Source organism: Aristolochia californica, unplaced genomic scaffold, assembly GCF_029961685.1.
Source record: "Aristolochia californica isolate CCGP_79_NKW_82.1479 unplaced genomic scaffold, dmAriCali1.0.hap1 SCAF_5, whole genome shotgun sequence".
Lineage (NCBI taxonomy): Eukaryota > Viridiplantae > Streptophyta > Magnoliopsida > Piperales > Aristolochiaceae > Aristolochia > Aristolochia californica.
This window is the reverse complement of record NW_027182214.1, coordinates 6,563,254-6,580,133: the sequence shown is the minus strand read 5'-3', so window position 1 is coordinate 6,580,133 and position 16,880 is coordinate 6,563,254. Positions and strand designations below refer to the sequence as shown.

The following is a 16,880-nucleotide window of genomic DNA, read 5'->3' as shown; positions in this document are numbered from 1 at the left end:
GATTAGCTAATTCAGTTTATTCATTTTTCCTTCTTCTCCCTAATATTGAGAATGTAGATTGTCAATTAGCTTCTGCCAAATCATCTTCATCTTTTTCTTGATTTTGTCCAAATACTATATCATCCCCAACAAGTTCTACTGGATCCTCTTCCTCAATCCCTTCATCATTGCAATCTAATAACCCATCAATTACATCAATGCAATTCTGAAATTTGCATATTGAAAGTTAATATATTTGTTCTTTTAAAAGAATAAACACATAAATAATAGTTCATGTAAAGCTTACCTTGAAATAGGGTTAATACTTATCATCATTTGCTATTTTTGGATGAACATTTCTAGTTGAAGGAGGACATATGTAATCATTCTTCACATATACCATCATACTTAGTAATCTTCTTCTTAAAAAGATCCTCATGTGACCCAGTAGTTGTCATCAGTTTTGGTAATATATCACCCGCTGATTGAGAAATAAACACCATGATGTGGTTAAGCAGACTGGAAACCCAGCTCGTTGTCAAATAGCTCCAACAAGCAAACTAAAAGCAATAAAATCCCAAAACTATTCAAAGGAAAAGATATAGTGCTTCACCCAAGAATAAGTAGAAATCACAGTTCACAAAATCCAAAGCAGTTTTTTTAATAAAAATTGAATATACAAGTAAACTACAACCCTATATCCTCAGTGATACAAATAAGTGATTTTGGAAAACTAGCAAACTTGTACATTCTTGAGAACCCTTCAACAAGATAATTAAAAACATCACACAGTATAACTCATCAAAGAGAAAGACCCATTATTAAACTTCTAGTGAAATTTTCAAATGAACAACTTCCACAAACAAAATCAAGCTATTATAGACCCATTATCAAAGAGAAAGACCTGTTATTAAACTTCTAGTGAAATTTTCAAATGAACAACTTCCACGAACAAAATCAAGCTATTATAGGGTTAAGGTTGTCATGGAAATAAAACTGAAAAAGTCATTGGCTTAGTGGTTCCCATGGAACCATGCACAATCATAACAATGTGACATGTTAAACACACGAATTGGGCCTATCCAAGTTTCTGTAAAGAAGGTAAAAACATAGGAGCCAGGATAGAACCACTGAACCAGCTACACAAAAAGCTAATAATATCCATGTTTGTCATCAATGCCAGAAAAAAATGTCTTCATATTTAAAGCTCGAGATCTTTGCTTCTGAAAATTTCCTTGGGATCATGGTTTGAATTAAAATGACTCCTCTCGAAGAGTTAGTATCCCCTACTAATAGTGAAATTAAAGTTAAACATATTTTTTGCAAAACCCTATTTTTTAAATAGGGTTTGGATTGTTGAATTTATGGAGGATAAAATAATTCACTCACTTTATTGATTAACTAAGTATGATGAACATCTATTTATAGTAGACTCAAATTTCAATAAAATTACCCATGTCCTAGTTACACCCTAAGTCTAACTCCTAAGGATAAATCCTAGAATAATTAAACAATTGTAACATAAATAAAAGATTAAAATAAATAAAACTCCTTTAAATGGAAACACTTTTGTGAGACTTCCTCCCATGACATGACAATTAGACTCCACCATATTAATAAATGCTATGTGAGACTCTACGAGAGTCACGTAAGGCCCTTCCATACCTGCTCTTCAGCAATCTCCCTGAAGTTGGAGTTTATAACTTCAACTTGCAAGGAAAAACAAATTTGGTCTTCATTCTTCTTTGACTAAAAAAATAAATTCTTCACAGATATAAAATCTTCATTTTTCGTTCTACCCTTACTTGATGATCCTTGTCACATAAAATAAAATACCTCTTTTTTTTTACTTTTTCTTTTAATTCTTTCCCACAAGTTGGGGATAAAAGGACAGAACCCAACTAGGATAAAAAAAATATGGGAGAAAAAATTCACTCCTAGATGTACGACAAAACTCCATACACCGGTCACAGCAGTCATAATCTAAAAATGAAAATTCCTCAAACTCAAAGGCGAAAAAGGCCTAATTTTTGGCATAAAAAATAATAAGTTTTTAAGGGTAGCTCAGAAAACCACCTCTTGGCTGAAGTATAAAAGGATTTGACTCACGCTAGATGTTGGGAGACTCCTATACTTTGTAGGTAGTGGGTCTAGCTATTACTTCAAAAGTGATGAAAAATGATAAATTGAAGAAATATTAGAAGAAAAACAATGACAAAGTGGCTTTTTTCTGAAATTTAAGGAAGACTGTAATAGTACAACTATAAAACTTGATAAATAAGTTGGACCATATATGACCTCAAGGGAATTCCTAGAGGGTGACCCTTAATTTTTTTAGATGACAATGCAGAAGATAAAGAACTCATTGACAAGGAGAAGGGAGGAAAAGGAAACATGGCACATGTCAAAATGATTGTTCTGTAGTAGTAGTTGTTGAGAAAAAATTATGAATTAATTTCTGAACTTGGAGCAATATTCTACTTAGTCGGAAGAGTTTTTGCCTTTGTTGCAGAAAATAAAGGAATTGTAATGCCTATGAAGTCCTACTTGAAGTGGGACTACTTGTTGAGAAATTGCCAAAATTATTTTATGGAAAAGTCATACTCCCATCCGCTTCCTTTGTACTGAATTATGGGCTCTCGTAGCTTCCGAACCATGTCAACAAAGACATGAATCACAGTAGCAATAAATGGAAATTGAGTGAAGCAGTGGCATGAACTGCTACTTAATGACTCAAAGCTTGCTTCTCTTGAACCTTTTGAGCATGCAACTCCGTTTCTTGTAGAAAATAGGATTACATATAAAATTCACGTCAATCAGTAAGATAACAACAACTCAAGTTAAAATTACTGAAGCAATAATAGCTCAGGTTTAATTACTGAGATAACAATAGCTCAACTGCTCATATGGAGGTTGTTGCCTTCCTCACAAATGGGTAAATTGGATTTCTAGATTTTCGACACTTAGTGTTCAAAACATCGGCCTTTGGTAGAGGAAAGTGGTACTCATGGCATGAAGTCTTATCAGAGTTAAACTCTTATTTCATGAAGATTTGTTGACTTCATGACAGATTGGTAGATTTGATGATGTTGCATGTGAGCGTAGAGGAAACTTTCGAACGCCTTGATTTGGTTGCCAATGAAAAACCAATAGTCCTGCCACAAGATGAACTGAGGTTGTTGTTGATTTCATAAGACCATTCATTGTGTTGTTGTGTTATGTGACTGGATACTTGCTTGTTGTTCAATTGCATTTTTTGCAAGACCAAAGGCAGAGCACGACTGAAATAGTCCTCCTTCAACAGGAATCAAGAGGGAATTGGAGTTGTCATGGGAGACTATCAAACAGCTTAGCAGAAGAGATTTGTAAATCGTTTTAGGGTCATAGCTTAGCGGGAGAGATCCAACATCATCTTGAGGAGTCAAATTTTATATGGTTTTGATGGAAAAAGACTAGATCAAGATAATGTGGACTCCTAATGCAACAATATTGGGACTAAAAAAGTCCTCCTACGATAGGACTCAAGAGGGAATCAGAGTTGTCATGGGAGACTACGAATCAGCTTAGTAGAAGAGATTTTTAAATCATTTTAGGGTCATGGTTTAGCCGGAGAAATCTAGCATCATCTTGAGGAATCAAATTCTACATGGTTTTATGGAAGAAGACTAGGTCAAGATAATGTGGACTCCTAATGCAATAATACTCGGAATATGTTTCTCAATCACATGCAAAAAATCGAATGAAAAATTACTGAATTCTTCCCCTTGAAGAAACCAACATATATTTTGATAATGAAAGATGAAGTTTTTGCATGAGGTTAAAAATAGAATGGTAAAGATTAAATACAATCATAGGTAACAGGTTGAAAATTGAATGACAAAAAATGATTCTCATATTGTATGGTTGAATTGAGCAAGTGTTGGAGTTTTGTCTGGTATTTGGAGTCTTGATGTTGTACAAAGGGATAAATCTCGGATTGTGCAGTAATAAAACAAAAATATGTGTTTTTAAAGGAAAAGAAGGAGGTGCAAAGAAATGTAGATGAAGACAATGACATCCTAAGAACTACTTGACAATGAATGAAAACTCTTTGATGGGTAAATCTAAATTGAACTAAAAACTAAATTGGAAGAGAAAAATACATTGTTTCTGTAGATTGATGTAACACCAATTTAGTGAACTTGCTCTGATACCATGTTGAATTTTTGGAGAAGAAAATAATTCACTGACTTGATTTATTAATTGAGTACAATGATCTTTTATTTATAACAGTGGAAATAAGTAGAATTAGATTAATGTCTCAATTATACCTAAAGTCTAAATCATAAAGATAAGTTCTAGAAAAAATAATAACTAAAACATAAATAGAAAACTAAAATAATGAAATTCCTCTAAATAAAAATACTTATGTGAGGTTTCCTTCCATGAGACTCATGCTAGACTATGCCATATTAATTATTGCTTTGTGAGACTTTTGTCTGTGAGAGTCATGTAAGACTCCTCCATACTTGTTCTTCAATATCATCATAGTAGTGTTCAGCATATTACACCTCCACCTTCACCTCCACCTCCATCTCAGGAGTAGTGTCAAGGCCCTAGTTCATATTGTATAACTCTTTTTGACATAGGATTGACTATACTTGTATTCTCTTTTTGAAGCCTTGTACATTTTGATGTTTTTTATATGAATAAAACAACAGTTGTAAATCAAACGGATACCCTATCTGGTAAAGACATATCGCAATTAATGAAGATCTATTTGTCCCTATGTCATCATTTATCCTTTATTTGTACTCTTTATCTTTTTTATGGATGACAAAAAAAAAGGAGAAAAAAAGCCTAGAACAAAATAAGGGGAAGTAAGCTTAAACTAAAAAGGAATACATTAAAAACAAATACTATGCATGCATAAATTTATGAGTAAATTAACATGCATGTACAAAGTTAAGAGAACTTTCATTTTCTATATGCTAAGTTTTGTCATCATAAAAAAAAGGGGAGTCGGTTGACCTCGGTTGACTCAAGTCCTTGATTTTGATGATAGCAACACTTAAGTTAGTGAGTTGATAATGTAAATTAAGCATTTCAAGATGAAGAAATGTGCATTGCGTTAAAGAGAGACACATAAGGTCTATGAGGATGATTTGATCAAATCAACATAAAAGACTTCAAATGTTGAAGGATGAATAAGTCGCGTTGAAGAAGAATTTTAAAGGAAACAAGTTGAAAATTTAGAGTCCAAGTTTCATAGAAAATCACAAGAACTCTAACTATATTAGAAGATATCCACCCTAATTCAAATTATTATCTAAAAGTATATTTTGGAGGATTAGAGAATAAATCTAAAACCATATTTTAAAATATCGTAAAATACTTTAGAAATAATAAATTCCTTAGTTTTGGTCTTACCCATGCTAAGAGCTTAATTGCATACACTACCAAAAGGTTTTTGATCGATTATTGACTTAAACATGTGATGTATCATCCATAAAGCAATAAACTTCAAACATAATGCATGACTGATCATCTTTTTATGGTGAATGATTGATCATCCCAAATACTACAAGACAAGAATTATAAAGCATGATCAATCATCCTTTTAGGTGCATGCTCGATCATCCATAATGTTACTAGGCAGGAGTACATGGTGGATAATTAACTCTAGAGTCTGATCGATCATTTGGATTTGTCTAATCAATCATTGGGACTGAAGGAGTAAAAAAAAAAATTGTTGGAGCGAAATGATTGATCATCCATCCCAAGCAACTTTGTATGCAACTGTAAAATATGAGCCAAAGCATTGAATCAACCTTTATTGCAATACTAAAGCTTTCTGTAAAGATTTTGGTGCCAAAATATGAGCCAAAGCACTGAATCAATCTTTATTGCAATACTAAAGCATTCTATAAAGATTTTTGTGCCAAAAATTTTTATTTCACCCTTTGCATAACAAAAACAAAATTTTGCCATATTTTCTAATTTTTTTTATGTCTTTTGGCCTTCCTAGTTCTAACAAACTCTATATACTTCATCGTACATGCTTAAAGGGGTGGAAGTTTGGATCTCGCTATAATTGGTTATTGTTGACCGTAGGTTGACTCCCACTTATTTTTTATGACAACAAAACTTAATTGAGCTAATAACTTGCAAATCTAGTATTTTAGATACTTCACTTTCAATAGCATCTCAAGGTCTAAAGCTTCAAAACAAAAATATAAACCTGGAGTTTAATTGAAGAACATCTCTTGAAGAAATACCCACAAGGAAGAAAACAACGAGAAGACTCGAGTTCAATCATCAAAGACATACGTTTAAATTCAGTCAATATTTGTAAGAGAGTATTCTAATTCATATTCTTTAAGTACTTGTGATTGGAGCTTTAAGATATAATTTGCATATAGACATGTTTAGAATCATCATACATATAACTTAGAAACATGTTAAAGTACTTAGAGAGAAATTCTTATTCTTTATAAAATATACATTTTTAGTCTAGCATTGGAATGATAGATCAGTCACTGATTGTGATCGATCATCCATAACTACACATGCCAGAAATCCGCACTTAAAAACTACTTCTGTCAATCTTGCTACTAGATACACTGAGTGCTATAACCTAGATTTCCTTCCCATGTTGAAAAAGGAATTTTACATATTTGTGTCAATCTACAACTCTATCCATGTATTTATATGCTTTGGTTTCATGTATTTACTAACTACCTTCCAACCAACCAAGAGATTCTCCAACACATCAGACTAACGTCTAAGAGTGAACAGTTTGTTGCAAGAACTAAACCATGTATGAGCCTGCTACTCCGCTCTCTGGATTTTCCTGCCACCCAGATGCTGCTTTGAATTTGCAGACTGGGCAGGTTCCCTGTTGGCGCAACCACGGATCGATGCAGTTTGAATGAAACTGAAACACATTTGACAGTAGAAGTTAAATAACCAATCAACAAATCCAGTGGAACACTTAAGCAACTACATAAATAGGCATCCATAAAAATTTCCATTAAGCCAAAAAGCAATTGGTTCTAGTTTTAGAAAAACCTGATGCAGGCATGGAAGACTACGAATCAGCTCACCAACAATGACTTGTTCCAAGCAAACACTACAAGTGAGCTCATCATCGGGATTTCTGGTACTCCCATCCAACTTAGATGAGTCCTGTCTTCTCTACATAAAAGAAATAAACAACAATAGAAAGAACTGAGATGAAGAAACATAAAGAACCATATGGATGAGAGGGATTTTTTGTGCCTCATTGATACTTGGGCTCATGCACCAGAAGTCTTTCAAGTATTAAGACATGAGTGCTATAGTCCTAAGCAGCATGTTTCCCCTATTGCCTATAGGTCTTGTAACCTAGCTGCACCATCGAAATTTCAACATCCCCTGCTTTGTTGATTGGGACCACTGAGAGGAACAGCGAGCAAAAATAAATTTGAACAGGGAAGCAGTATTAAAAACCTATCAAAGAGGGAACAAATAGACAGGAGCTTGGAATGCCCAAGGCAACAAGTGCCCTAAGATTTGTGAATGTCATCTCAATAGAAATGACTTTAAACCAAAAAATGGTGGAAGGACCACTGACCACATGATATCAAAATGTTTTTAAGAGTTTATCAATCATTTAACAGTGGAGTTTCCACCAAAGAAAATTATAAATTTAACTGATATTTCCAGCCATCCATCTGTATATATACAGATAATACAGCTTTTTATATTATCCTGCATCTGCATCCTTTTAATCACCCCAAGATGAGGCAGTACGTGAAGATCCACTTAAAGAGATGCAAGAATAATAGTCTTAGTCACCAAATGTGAACAAAAATACTGATATGACCATCCACCAAGTGACCATAATTAGGGCCAAATGCAGGGAATATGACCATGTTGACATTGCCAAAGAACAGAAACCAAAAAGCAAGACAATGTACCATAATTAAGAAGAAAAAAAAAAGAGAAAAAGGAAACCAGTAAAAAATTTCCTATTACTAAAATAATAGATATTTGTGTAAATAAGGCTTTCCCATCCCCATTCTGGCGTGGGGGGTGTTGCCATTTTTTCTGTGTCTAAATAAAGAAGAAACGATACCTCTGTCATGGATGCAGAAGAAGAAGCCTGCAAAAGTGATGAGCCTTCGCTGTAGAAGAGAAAGATATTGCATTAGTTCCCCCTCAAAATTTATCAAAGCATCTCATCCATGAAGAAAAAAATATGGCTCTCCATTGTTAGTTCAAAACCAAAGAAAGCACACCCCAGGTCATGAACAGAGTACATGAAGAGACCAATAGACTGACCAATCAAATATAAATAAACAACATTTTAATATCTATTATTACAGACTGATATAGCAAACATAAGACTATAACTGAAGAACTTGTAACTTACTTTTGTGGACTTGATGGCTGATGAGACTGAATTTTGTATTTGTGAACAGGAAGAGCATTAATCTCCTCCTCACTCATTGAGGGTGCACCAGGAGAATTATCACTGTCAAGTGCTCTCAGAGCATCGTAATCTGCAATGAAGTAAATGATGCAATTCAACCATATAGGCCTCCAAATACCTCCATTTAACTGATATGAACTAACATAAACTTCTAATAAGTAATAGCCACTAGTTCTCCACCAAATCTATTAAAATATTTATGATGCAAAACAAATGCATCCTTGCATAACTATACATTTTCATACCCAAGTCATCAAATTCACGATCAAGCAGTGCAAGTTGGAGTCTGAGGCCCTGCAATCTTCCTCTCGTTGCAAAAGCAATAGAAGGTGGCATTTGAAGCCGTAACTCGGTGTGACCTAGCAAGCCACTGGCTGCTACCGCATGAGCCTGGGCCTGGGCTTGAAGTTGTTGACAAGTTGCATACATCCTGAGGCTTGTGGCCATAAGAAAAACACCCAAAACCAACCAAAGCTACAAAAAAGAAAGAAATGTATCTTCTTAGACGATAATATAAAATGCTGCATTAACTTCTTAGCAGGCAAAGCAGTTTCTATAGACAAAATATTAATTAAAGTCCAGGAATACCAGAAAGTTTGGTGACATCTGATGTGAGTTCAGTATCATGAACAGCAACAGAACTGCTGGAATAATCAGATTCAGCAAGGATTAGAGTTAAGACATATAAAGGGGAGATCATCTCCATCATTTTTTTAACCCTCATAAGGAGAAAAACAAAAGATATTAATCCAAGAGGACGTAAAAAATGAAAAAAAAAAAAAAAGGTGAGGACAGTGAGAGAAAGGAAACGGTACCTGTGACAAGAAAAGCCATTGAATTGGTATTCACTGGCCGACCCCCAGGATGCACACGCTGGATGTCAGAACATAAATGAGACACACTCAACCAAATGAGCATACATGTGCAAAATACACAAAAAAAAACCCATCAACAAAAACTGATCACGTCAAGAATGTACCACAGCACGCCTTTCTGGGATGAATCCAGGGAATCCACTCTCTAGGTCTGCTCTAGTCCCTCGGAAAACAAAACTCATCTTTGCTGGAGTTAAATGAAGTAAATATCCACTAACAGAGTGTAATTATCAGAATCTCTCCAAATCAGATTCCTTCACTGAATAGCTAGTCAAAATAACTTCCACTAGTAAACCTGGGAAATGACCATACATTAGTAGAAATAACAAATGAATGTAGTTGCATTAAAAACAAGTGAACATGAGTTGTTTTACCAGATATGCATTATAAATTTTGAAAAAAAAAAGAAAAAAAAAACTGAAACAAATATTCTTAGATAGAAATGAAAAAGGATTTTAAAACACTTGAAAAATCAAAATCAATCCATATGCATGGAGAACACTATTGCAGATTTGAAACCTCCAGAAGGGGTGACTCAGAACTCAGGTTAAATGTATAATCCCTTACCTAAATAACTTTCAACAGCAGTTAGAAATAGGGCATATATGACTCATAATACAGATAATAAGCTTTCTAACAGCAAGATTTACTGTATTGCATTTCCTCAACACAATGGTTGTATTTTGAGAGAGATTTTTATCAATACTGCAAAGGTCAAAGACAACAGCATATTTCTTTCATGCAAATATGTTGCTGACAAAAGTCCATAGAAGGAAACAAAGATGTGATATCCAAGTGTTCGGATACTCTTTGAATTGAGTATTTGAATGCCCAACACATATACTTCAAAAAAATAAAACTCCTAAAAAAATACTTCACTAATCATTAGAACAGACCACCAAGTGCAGGCACTGTGAATAAACTTTTAAAATAACCTTTTCTACCTTTGAAGTGAAATTTTTTTTTGCCATCCTACTCTTTTTTTGGTTTTAGTAATAAAGAGTCAAGAAAGCAAAAAATATTTTGATTTCACTGATAGGAAATTATTTTGAAAGTGAAACTACACATGCCTAAGCATTCAATAACATATAAAATGAAAAGAGACAAGCCAAAAAAACTCCTCCAGCAAGTGACTTCTTATTTGCTAGTGTTGGATTTATTTTAATGAATACTACATTTAGCATTCCTCCTAGTGACAGCGCATTTTATCCCAAAAATAATATAATAAGGGTTCAAGTCCATCAACAAATGACTAGCCGAGATTAGGATGTCATTTCCCAATTAAGCATCACAGGATTTCTCCTAGCATTTGGAAATGTGGGATAATTTACATGGAAAGCCCCTCACAGCCATGTCTAAACAGATAGAAAACAACCCTAAAACAAAGGCAACATAAATAAGGTAAAAACTGAACATGGAACAAACTATGTCCAACAAAACAAACACTCCACCCTAATACCATGCTAAGAACGGATCTAAGTTCACATCAAAATGACTAGCTGAAGTTAGTAATCTTTTTCCTAACTAATAACCACAACATTCTTCATGTAAATTAATTAGTAAAACAATTACTTTACATAAAAAATAACTACTTGGGCTAGTTTTTTAATAATTATTATCTGAAAACGAACTAGTTGGATTAGTTTCATCATCTTGTATGTACAGGTCCCTGCTGCTATGTCCAGATCATTCCGTTTGTTGAATTTCAAGCCAAAAATCAGTACCAGTCTTCTTCAGTACGACTAAGCTAATCAATCCGTTCGAATGTGGGGGGGAAAAAAAGTCATCTTGCTGTCCTGATATCCAAGAAATTAAAAGCAAATAGAAAAAATTAACAATAAAGGAAACACCATTTTATCTAGTTTTAGTGTTTCAAAATCAAATTTGAAGCAGAAACAAGCGCAGTTGCCGAATTTCAACTTCCCATAGATTCAACCTTACATCCTTACGAGAGATCTCAACTAATTGACAGCAAGCCCAAAGCGGAAAAAGCGAATACCAACCATTAGAACAAAATGAGAGCATCAAATGTCTAAAACCTACGTAATCATTTAATCCTAGAACCAGAATTGAAGGGGGAAGATGAAACGATGCAATAATACTTACAAGTTGCAATATCGAAAGAAACGAGATGAGTAAGGAAGGAGGAATGATCGAATGGGTCGACGACTAAAAATGAGACAAGTCGGGAGTTTTGTTCTAGGAGGGGAAGAAAGGCTGGATGGACTATGACCGGTAAAAACGCACAAATCGCAAAGATGATTAGATTGACAGGTGGTGGCCCGCTTGGTACACGTGTAAGCAGCGTAACAACTGTCGCGCGGATAAACAAATAACAACGGGACCCTTAATTAATCATGTTTAAAGGAATTAGCGATCTTGGTCGGCTCCTTCTTCGGAACAGAACCTCTACTTTCAGCTAATTAGGGATTTCCCAAATCCAATGCCGAAGTGGGATCAATCTGGCTGTCCAGATCTTTTCCACCAGTACCTATACAACTTTTAATTTGGGCTTTAGAATTTTGGATAGGTTTTAGGGTTAATAATTGTCTTTTACCTTTGATTTAAGAAAAATATAAAGGGAATTTAACCAAAATAACCATTTAAAACAACTTATTTTGAAAAACAACGATGTCATCAAATTATTTTGAAAATAACCCAACTTTGACCAATCCACTGTACAAGTGTACAGTCAAAGGCGACTTACATGTTGCCACATTATCAGTGTTGTGAAGTTAGATGAACACGTCATTTGCCATGTCATTATTTCGCCACGTAAGCTACCATGTCATTAAATAAAAAAATTGAATATTTTTTTAAAAATAAAATACTCTTTTTATTTCCCCGCTCATCTTTCTCCTCTCGTGCCCCTCTCCTCTCACCCTCTCGCCGCCACTCGGCCTTGTTTCGCCACGTAAGCTACCATGTCATTAAATAAAAAAATCGAATAATTTTTAAAAAAATAAAATACTCTTTTTATTTCCCCGCTCATCTTTCTCCTCTCGTGCCCTTCTCCTGTCACCCTCTCGCCGCCACTCGGCCTTGGCCTCCTCTCCTTTGCTCTCACCCCCTCTCCTCTCCCCTCTCGCAGTGCCTGCTACCGCCGCTTTGCCTCGCCCTCGACTCCCCCCTCTCAATTAAAATATTAAAATATTAAAATATATTTTAAATCGATAATAAAATATGTTAAATTAGTAAGAGTAAATTTTTTTAATTAATAAGTATATTTATTTATTTTTAATTATTTAAAATATAAGGTAATAAAAAGTCTATTGATAAATTTGAAAAAAATGTATTAATAAATTTGATTTTAAAATTCAAAACTAAAATTTTCAAAAAATTTAACTAAAATATTTTTTAAATCGATAATAAAAACAGTGTTAAATAGGTAAGAGTAAGATTTTTTATAACTTATTATTTTAAATATAAGGTAATAAATAGTGTACCGGTACATTTATTTTTTAAACTCAAGTAAAATTTTCATATTTTTTCAATTAATAAATATATTTAATTGATAATAAAAGGTGTTGTAAGATTTTTAATTAACTAATATATATTTTTAATAATTTATTATTTTTTAAATAATGTGATAAAAATTATGTATTTTTTAAATATGTATTTTTAAACTCTAAAATAATTTTTTTGTATATTTTTTAAATTTATAAATATTTTAAATTTATAAATATTTTAATTTTCTAAATATTTTAAATCTAATTAGTATACTTATTTTATTTTTTATTTAAAAAATATAAAGTAATAAAAAGTGTAACGATAAAATTTTTAATTAATAAATATTTTTATTGATATTAAATGGTGTTAAATAAGTAAGAGTTAATTTTTTAATTGTTTATTAGATTTTTTTATAATTTATTATTTTAGATATAAGGTAATAAAAAGTGTATTTTATTTTTTTATTTTAAAAAAATTATTCAATTTTTTATTTAATGACATGACAACTTACGTGGCAGATGATGTGGCAAAATAATGACGTTGTAGACGACTGTGTTCATCTTACTTCACTGCATTGATGATGTGGCAACATGTAAGCAGACAAAACTTACGTGTCACTTTTAACTGCACACATGTGCTGTGGATCGGTCAAAGTTGGATATTTTCTAAATATTTTGATGACGTTGTTGTTTTTCAAAATAAGTTATTTTGGTTAAATTACCAAATATAAACTAATTTACGTCTCTTCCGGTCTCAAAAGATTTTACAGAAACCTACATCCACTCCCAATACACAAGCGGCTATGAAGTAAATGCAGTAAAAAAGAAGTAAACCATGAAAGAGGGAAAAAGATGAGTAAGAATTATTATTCAATCCCAAAGAGACGTATAATCATCTCTCTACAAAATAAAAAACCAAATGTGACAAATACAGAAATACAGTGTGAGAACCCACAAATGGTAAGCAATCAAACAGAATAAAAATTAAAAAAAAACCAACACCAGGACCAGGCATAGAAGCCCAGGTAGTAGTCGGAGACATCCATTAAAGAAATATTCCGATGCTAACGAAATCTCGGACGAGGTATTTCCTTCTTCTTCGATCTCTAAGAAATATCTCAAGATCGTTATGCAGTTGTGTAGCCTCCACTCCTTCAATTACAGCAGCAGATGCAGCCTCCAATGTCGGGAACGTCAACTGCTGCCCAGAGGCCAGCTTTGTCGCATTCAATTCGTCCGCGAACTCCAGTATATTGGCTTCTTCCTCCTCCAGATTGGCGACCAAAAGCTCGAGTTCATCAACGCTGCATTGCTCCAAGTCAATGTTGCCCAACGACAAATACTCTTCGTCTTCCACCGCGTTTGAGAAGTTCGTCTCGCCTTCGAAGTAGCGCTGCATCAAACCCTCGTCTCTGAAGACAAAGGGCCTACCGGCGGCAGAGAAGGCAACAACGAGGACTGGTGCGCCGGTTAGAATGGAGAGTTGATCAGCTTTCTTGAACAGTCCCTTCTTATGCTTCGAGAAGGTGACTTGCAGAGTTTGACGATTCTCAATCTTCTTCATCTCCAGCTTCCTCTTTCCCGTGGCTTCTCTTTCTCTGCTCTCGCTCTTAATTTCTTTGTTATGAAACTACATAGCAGATCAACTGATTCCCTTATAAAGACAAAAAAAAAATTACCGTTTATTTCATTACTTTGTCAGATAAAAATCTACGAAACCGAGTTATTTTTCAGTGGCTTGAAATGAGTTTTGAAACCCTGCTTTCCTAATTTATCATCATTGCTTTCCTAATTTGGTTTGATCTATGTTAATAAGATGTGAGCGAGATTGGGTAGTTTCCTATTTGATGTTTTGACAACGGAGGCCAGAGAAGTCTACATTGCAGTACGCGGGTTCTTGTAGGTAAGATCCCGTTTTAGGTTCTGGGGGAGGAAAGGAACCTATATCGAGTGCAGAAGCGCGAGAAAAGAACTAATTTAGGGCACTTGTTTCTTTTATGAATACTGGAGTGACTCTAGCTGCTGCCATAAGCTTTGAATTTAGTGCGTTGGTGCAGTGCGAAATAAGTCGACTAAATGCAGAATCCGGTGAGATCAAGTTCTTTTCTATTGACCAGGAAAGAAAGAAGTCGAATCTGGTGCTGTTTCCACTCCTGAAAGCAGGTTTTCTTTGAGTGCTTAGCTTGTGCCCTTTCCTTAATTCTGGTAGTGCTTGCTTTCTCTAACTTTATTATCAGAGATAGGCTTACTTTGAGAGGCGCTTACTGGAAGAGCAGCGCAGACAAAGCTTACTTGAACCACAGTACGCGTAGGAAAGAAGTCTACTCCAGTTCCACAGGAAGGGAACCGATACAACACAGCAGTACGGGCAGGAAAGAAGAAAACAAACCGATAGCCGCGAAGATAAAGTGCTTTTATCAGCGCAGGCAGAGGGAGATACAGTTCTATTAGTAAGGAAGGAATACCCGGATGGATATCTCAAATTTTGGTAAGAAGTGAATCTGAAATAAGAAATCGAATTACCGTATGGGGGAAAGAACAAGAAAGAGAGAGCAGTGTCCTTTAACAACCAAGATAAGGTTTAAACCCGCTGGAACTAAGAGCTTAGATTATTAGCCCGGGCAGCTTCAATTAAGCCTGTAGAGGCTCGCTGCTTTTCTGCCGTTGCTTGCGATAAGTTTAGCAGTGTGTTCCTCAAAAGAGCTCTTATCTTAGTGTTGGTATTGGTAATGGTACCGCGCTTTTAGAAGAGCTTCGTGATTGCGCTTCCAATTGCTTTCAGAGCTGCAAAGGAGAGAAGAAAGCAGAAAAGAGCTCTTATCTTAGTGTTGGTATTGGTACTGGTACCGCGCTTTTAGAAGAGCTTCGTGATTGCGCATCCAATTGCTTTCAGAGCTGCAAAGGAGAGAAGAAAACAGTCTACTTGTTAGCGTTAATCTAGACAAAGAAAGATCAAGGCAGCATATCAGTTTTTCCTATATACTTCACTTGGATCTGTTGTCCCTTCGTAGATCTACTCGCATAAAGTTTCCTAGTAAGAGGTATCCCATGGAACAATTTCTTTCTAACAAAAATCTATCATGATCTAACGAATCTATAACTTTCTTTACTGAGCGAAACTCCATCCAGATCAAAATAATCCGCCAAAGAGCTTTCTTCTAACTAGGAGAGTAAGCAAGCTACAGGAAGCGAAGCTTCTGGCTCCCCCTTTTCATTTTCAGTGCCTCCTTTTCGTTCTACGCTGGGTGGAGCAATCCAAACTCTCGACAGAATATAAAAGAGGGCCGCAGGCCTGTGTAGACACCTCAACGAACTCATGTGGACACTCCTCAGCCCGACAATCTCTCAAATACACATAAAGTGAGGTTAGTCCACGAAGTGGAATGAATTGCCCCCGCATTACTTAGTTCATTAAATAATGGCGTTAGTGTAGAATGAATTACATTGAAGTGAGATTACACCATTTCATTCGTTCAGGCCAAAATCGGAAAAAGTTGATTTATAACTATTTTGCGAATCAACCGATTGAAGCCCACGAATCAACCGATTGAAGCGTGCGACGCGCATTGCTCCTTCCCCTCTCCCCCCATGATCCTTCAGCAAAGTTCTTTTTTCTCCTCCCTCTTCCCCCACCCCCGTCAGGCTTCCTCCCTCTTGGCCTCCCTCTCCTCTCCCTTTCGGTGTACCGTCGCCGTTGCCCGCTGGATCGCCGTTGAGGAAGATGATGTTTAATTTTTCCTAAGTTAGGAAAAATTAAACCATCATCATAATTGGTTTAATTATCCAATTAATTAAATCCTTAGTTTTTCATTTTTTGTTAATATATTATTAATTAATAATATGTAAAATATATATTAGGTTATTGATAAATTAATATATTTATTTATTTATGATGTATTTTTTTTTTTTTATTAAAATATTGAGTTTTAATGTTAAACTATATCTTATGGTATTACAAAATAATTTATTTATTTATTATATTCACTTATGTTATTTTTAAATTTTTTATTTATTTTAAATAATTTATTCTAGTCACTTTTAATTATTGTTTTAATTTATAATAAACTATAATCATTAAGTAATATAATATATTTTTTCATTAATTAGGATATTAATATATTC

At 34.5% G+C, this 16,880-nt stretch overlaps 2 protein-coding genes across 3 annotated transcripts; both read right to left on the bottom strand.

The window, feature by feature from the left end:
- Nucleotides 1-6,447: 6,447 nt before the first annotated feature.
- On the bottom strand, nucleotides 6,448-11,514 carry LOC137966397 (E3 ubiquitin-protein ligase SDIR1-like). Of its 2 annotated transcripts, none has more exons than XM_068812982.1 (9): nucleotides 11,416-11,514; nucleotides 9,414-9,604; nucleotides 9,250-9,307; nucleotides 9,023-9,078; nucleotides 8,680-8,908; nucleotides 8,375-8,504; nucleotides 8,078-8,126; nucleotides 7,030-7,155; nucleotides 6,448-6,895 (listed from the first exon to the last, which is right to left on the bottom strand). In XM_068812982.1, exons 2-9 carry the CDS (start codon nucleotides 9,489-9,491, stop codon nucleotides 6,770-6,772), a joined length of 852 nt encoding a protein of 283 aa, XP_068669083.1. In that variant the 5' UTR covers nucleotides 9,492-9,604; nucleotides 11,416-11,514; the 3' UTR covers nucleotides 6,448-6,769. The 2 variants fall into 2 exon arrangements, with proteins under 2 accessions (XP_068669083.1, XP_068669084.1); XM_068812983.1 differs by having other exon boundaries at nucleotides 9,023-9,075.
- Nucleotides 11,515-13,803: 2,289 nt separating this feature from the next.
- On the bottom strand, nucleotides 13,804-14,787 carry LOC137965186 (MADS-box protein AGL24-like). The gene is made up of 3 exons (XM_068811559.1): nucleotides 14,745-14,787; nucleotides 14,638-14,699; nucleotides 13,804-14,388 (listed from the first exon to the last, which is right to left on the bottom strand). The coding sequence occupies exons 1-3, from the start codon at nucleotides 14,785-14,787 to the stop codon at nucleotides 13,804-13,806; spliced, it is 690 nt and encodes a 229-aa protein (XP_068667660.1).
- Between the last annotated feature and the right edge of the window lie 2,093 nt (nucleotides 14,788-16,880).

Excerpts from the sequence above, each read along its gene's own strand:
- LOC137965186 (XM_068811559.1), bottom strand. The coding sequence starts at position 14,787 with ATGGCAGCAGCTAGAGTCACTCCAGTATTCATAAAAGAAACAA. Across the intron at positions 14,700-14,744 it reads AGTATTCATAAAAGAAACAA|GTTCCTTTCCTCCCCCAGAA; the intron begins GTGCCCTAAATT and ends CACTCGATATAG. Across the intron at positions 14,389-14,637 it reads AAGAACCCGCGTACTGCAAT|TTTCATAACAAAGAAATTAA; the intron begins GTAGACTTCTCT and ends TCTGCTATGTAG.
- LOC137966397 (XM_068812982.1), bottom strand. The coding sequence starts at position 9,491 with ATGAGTTTTGTTTTCCGAGGGACTAGAGCAGACCTAGAGAGTGGATTC. Across the intron at positions 8,909-9,022 it reads AGATGTCACCAAACTTTCTG|CTTTGGTTGGTTTTGGGTGT; the intron begins GTATTCCTGGAC and ends TCTTTTTTGTAG. Across the intron at positions 8,505-8,679 it reads TCGTGAATTTGATGACTTGG|ATTACGATGCTCTGAGAGCA; the intron begins GTATGAAAATGT and ends ACTTCATTGCAG.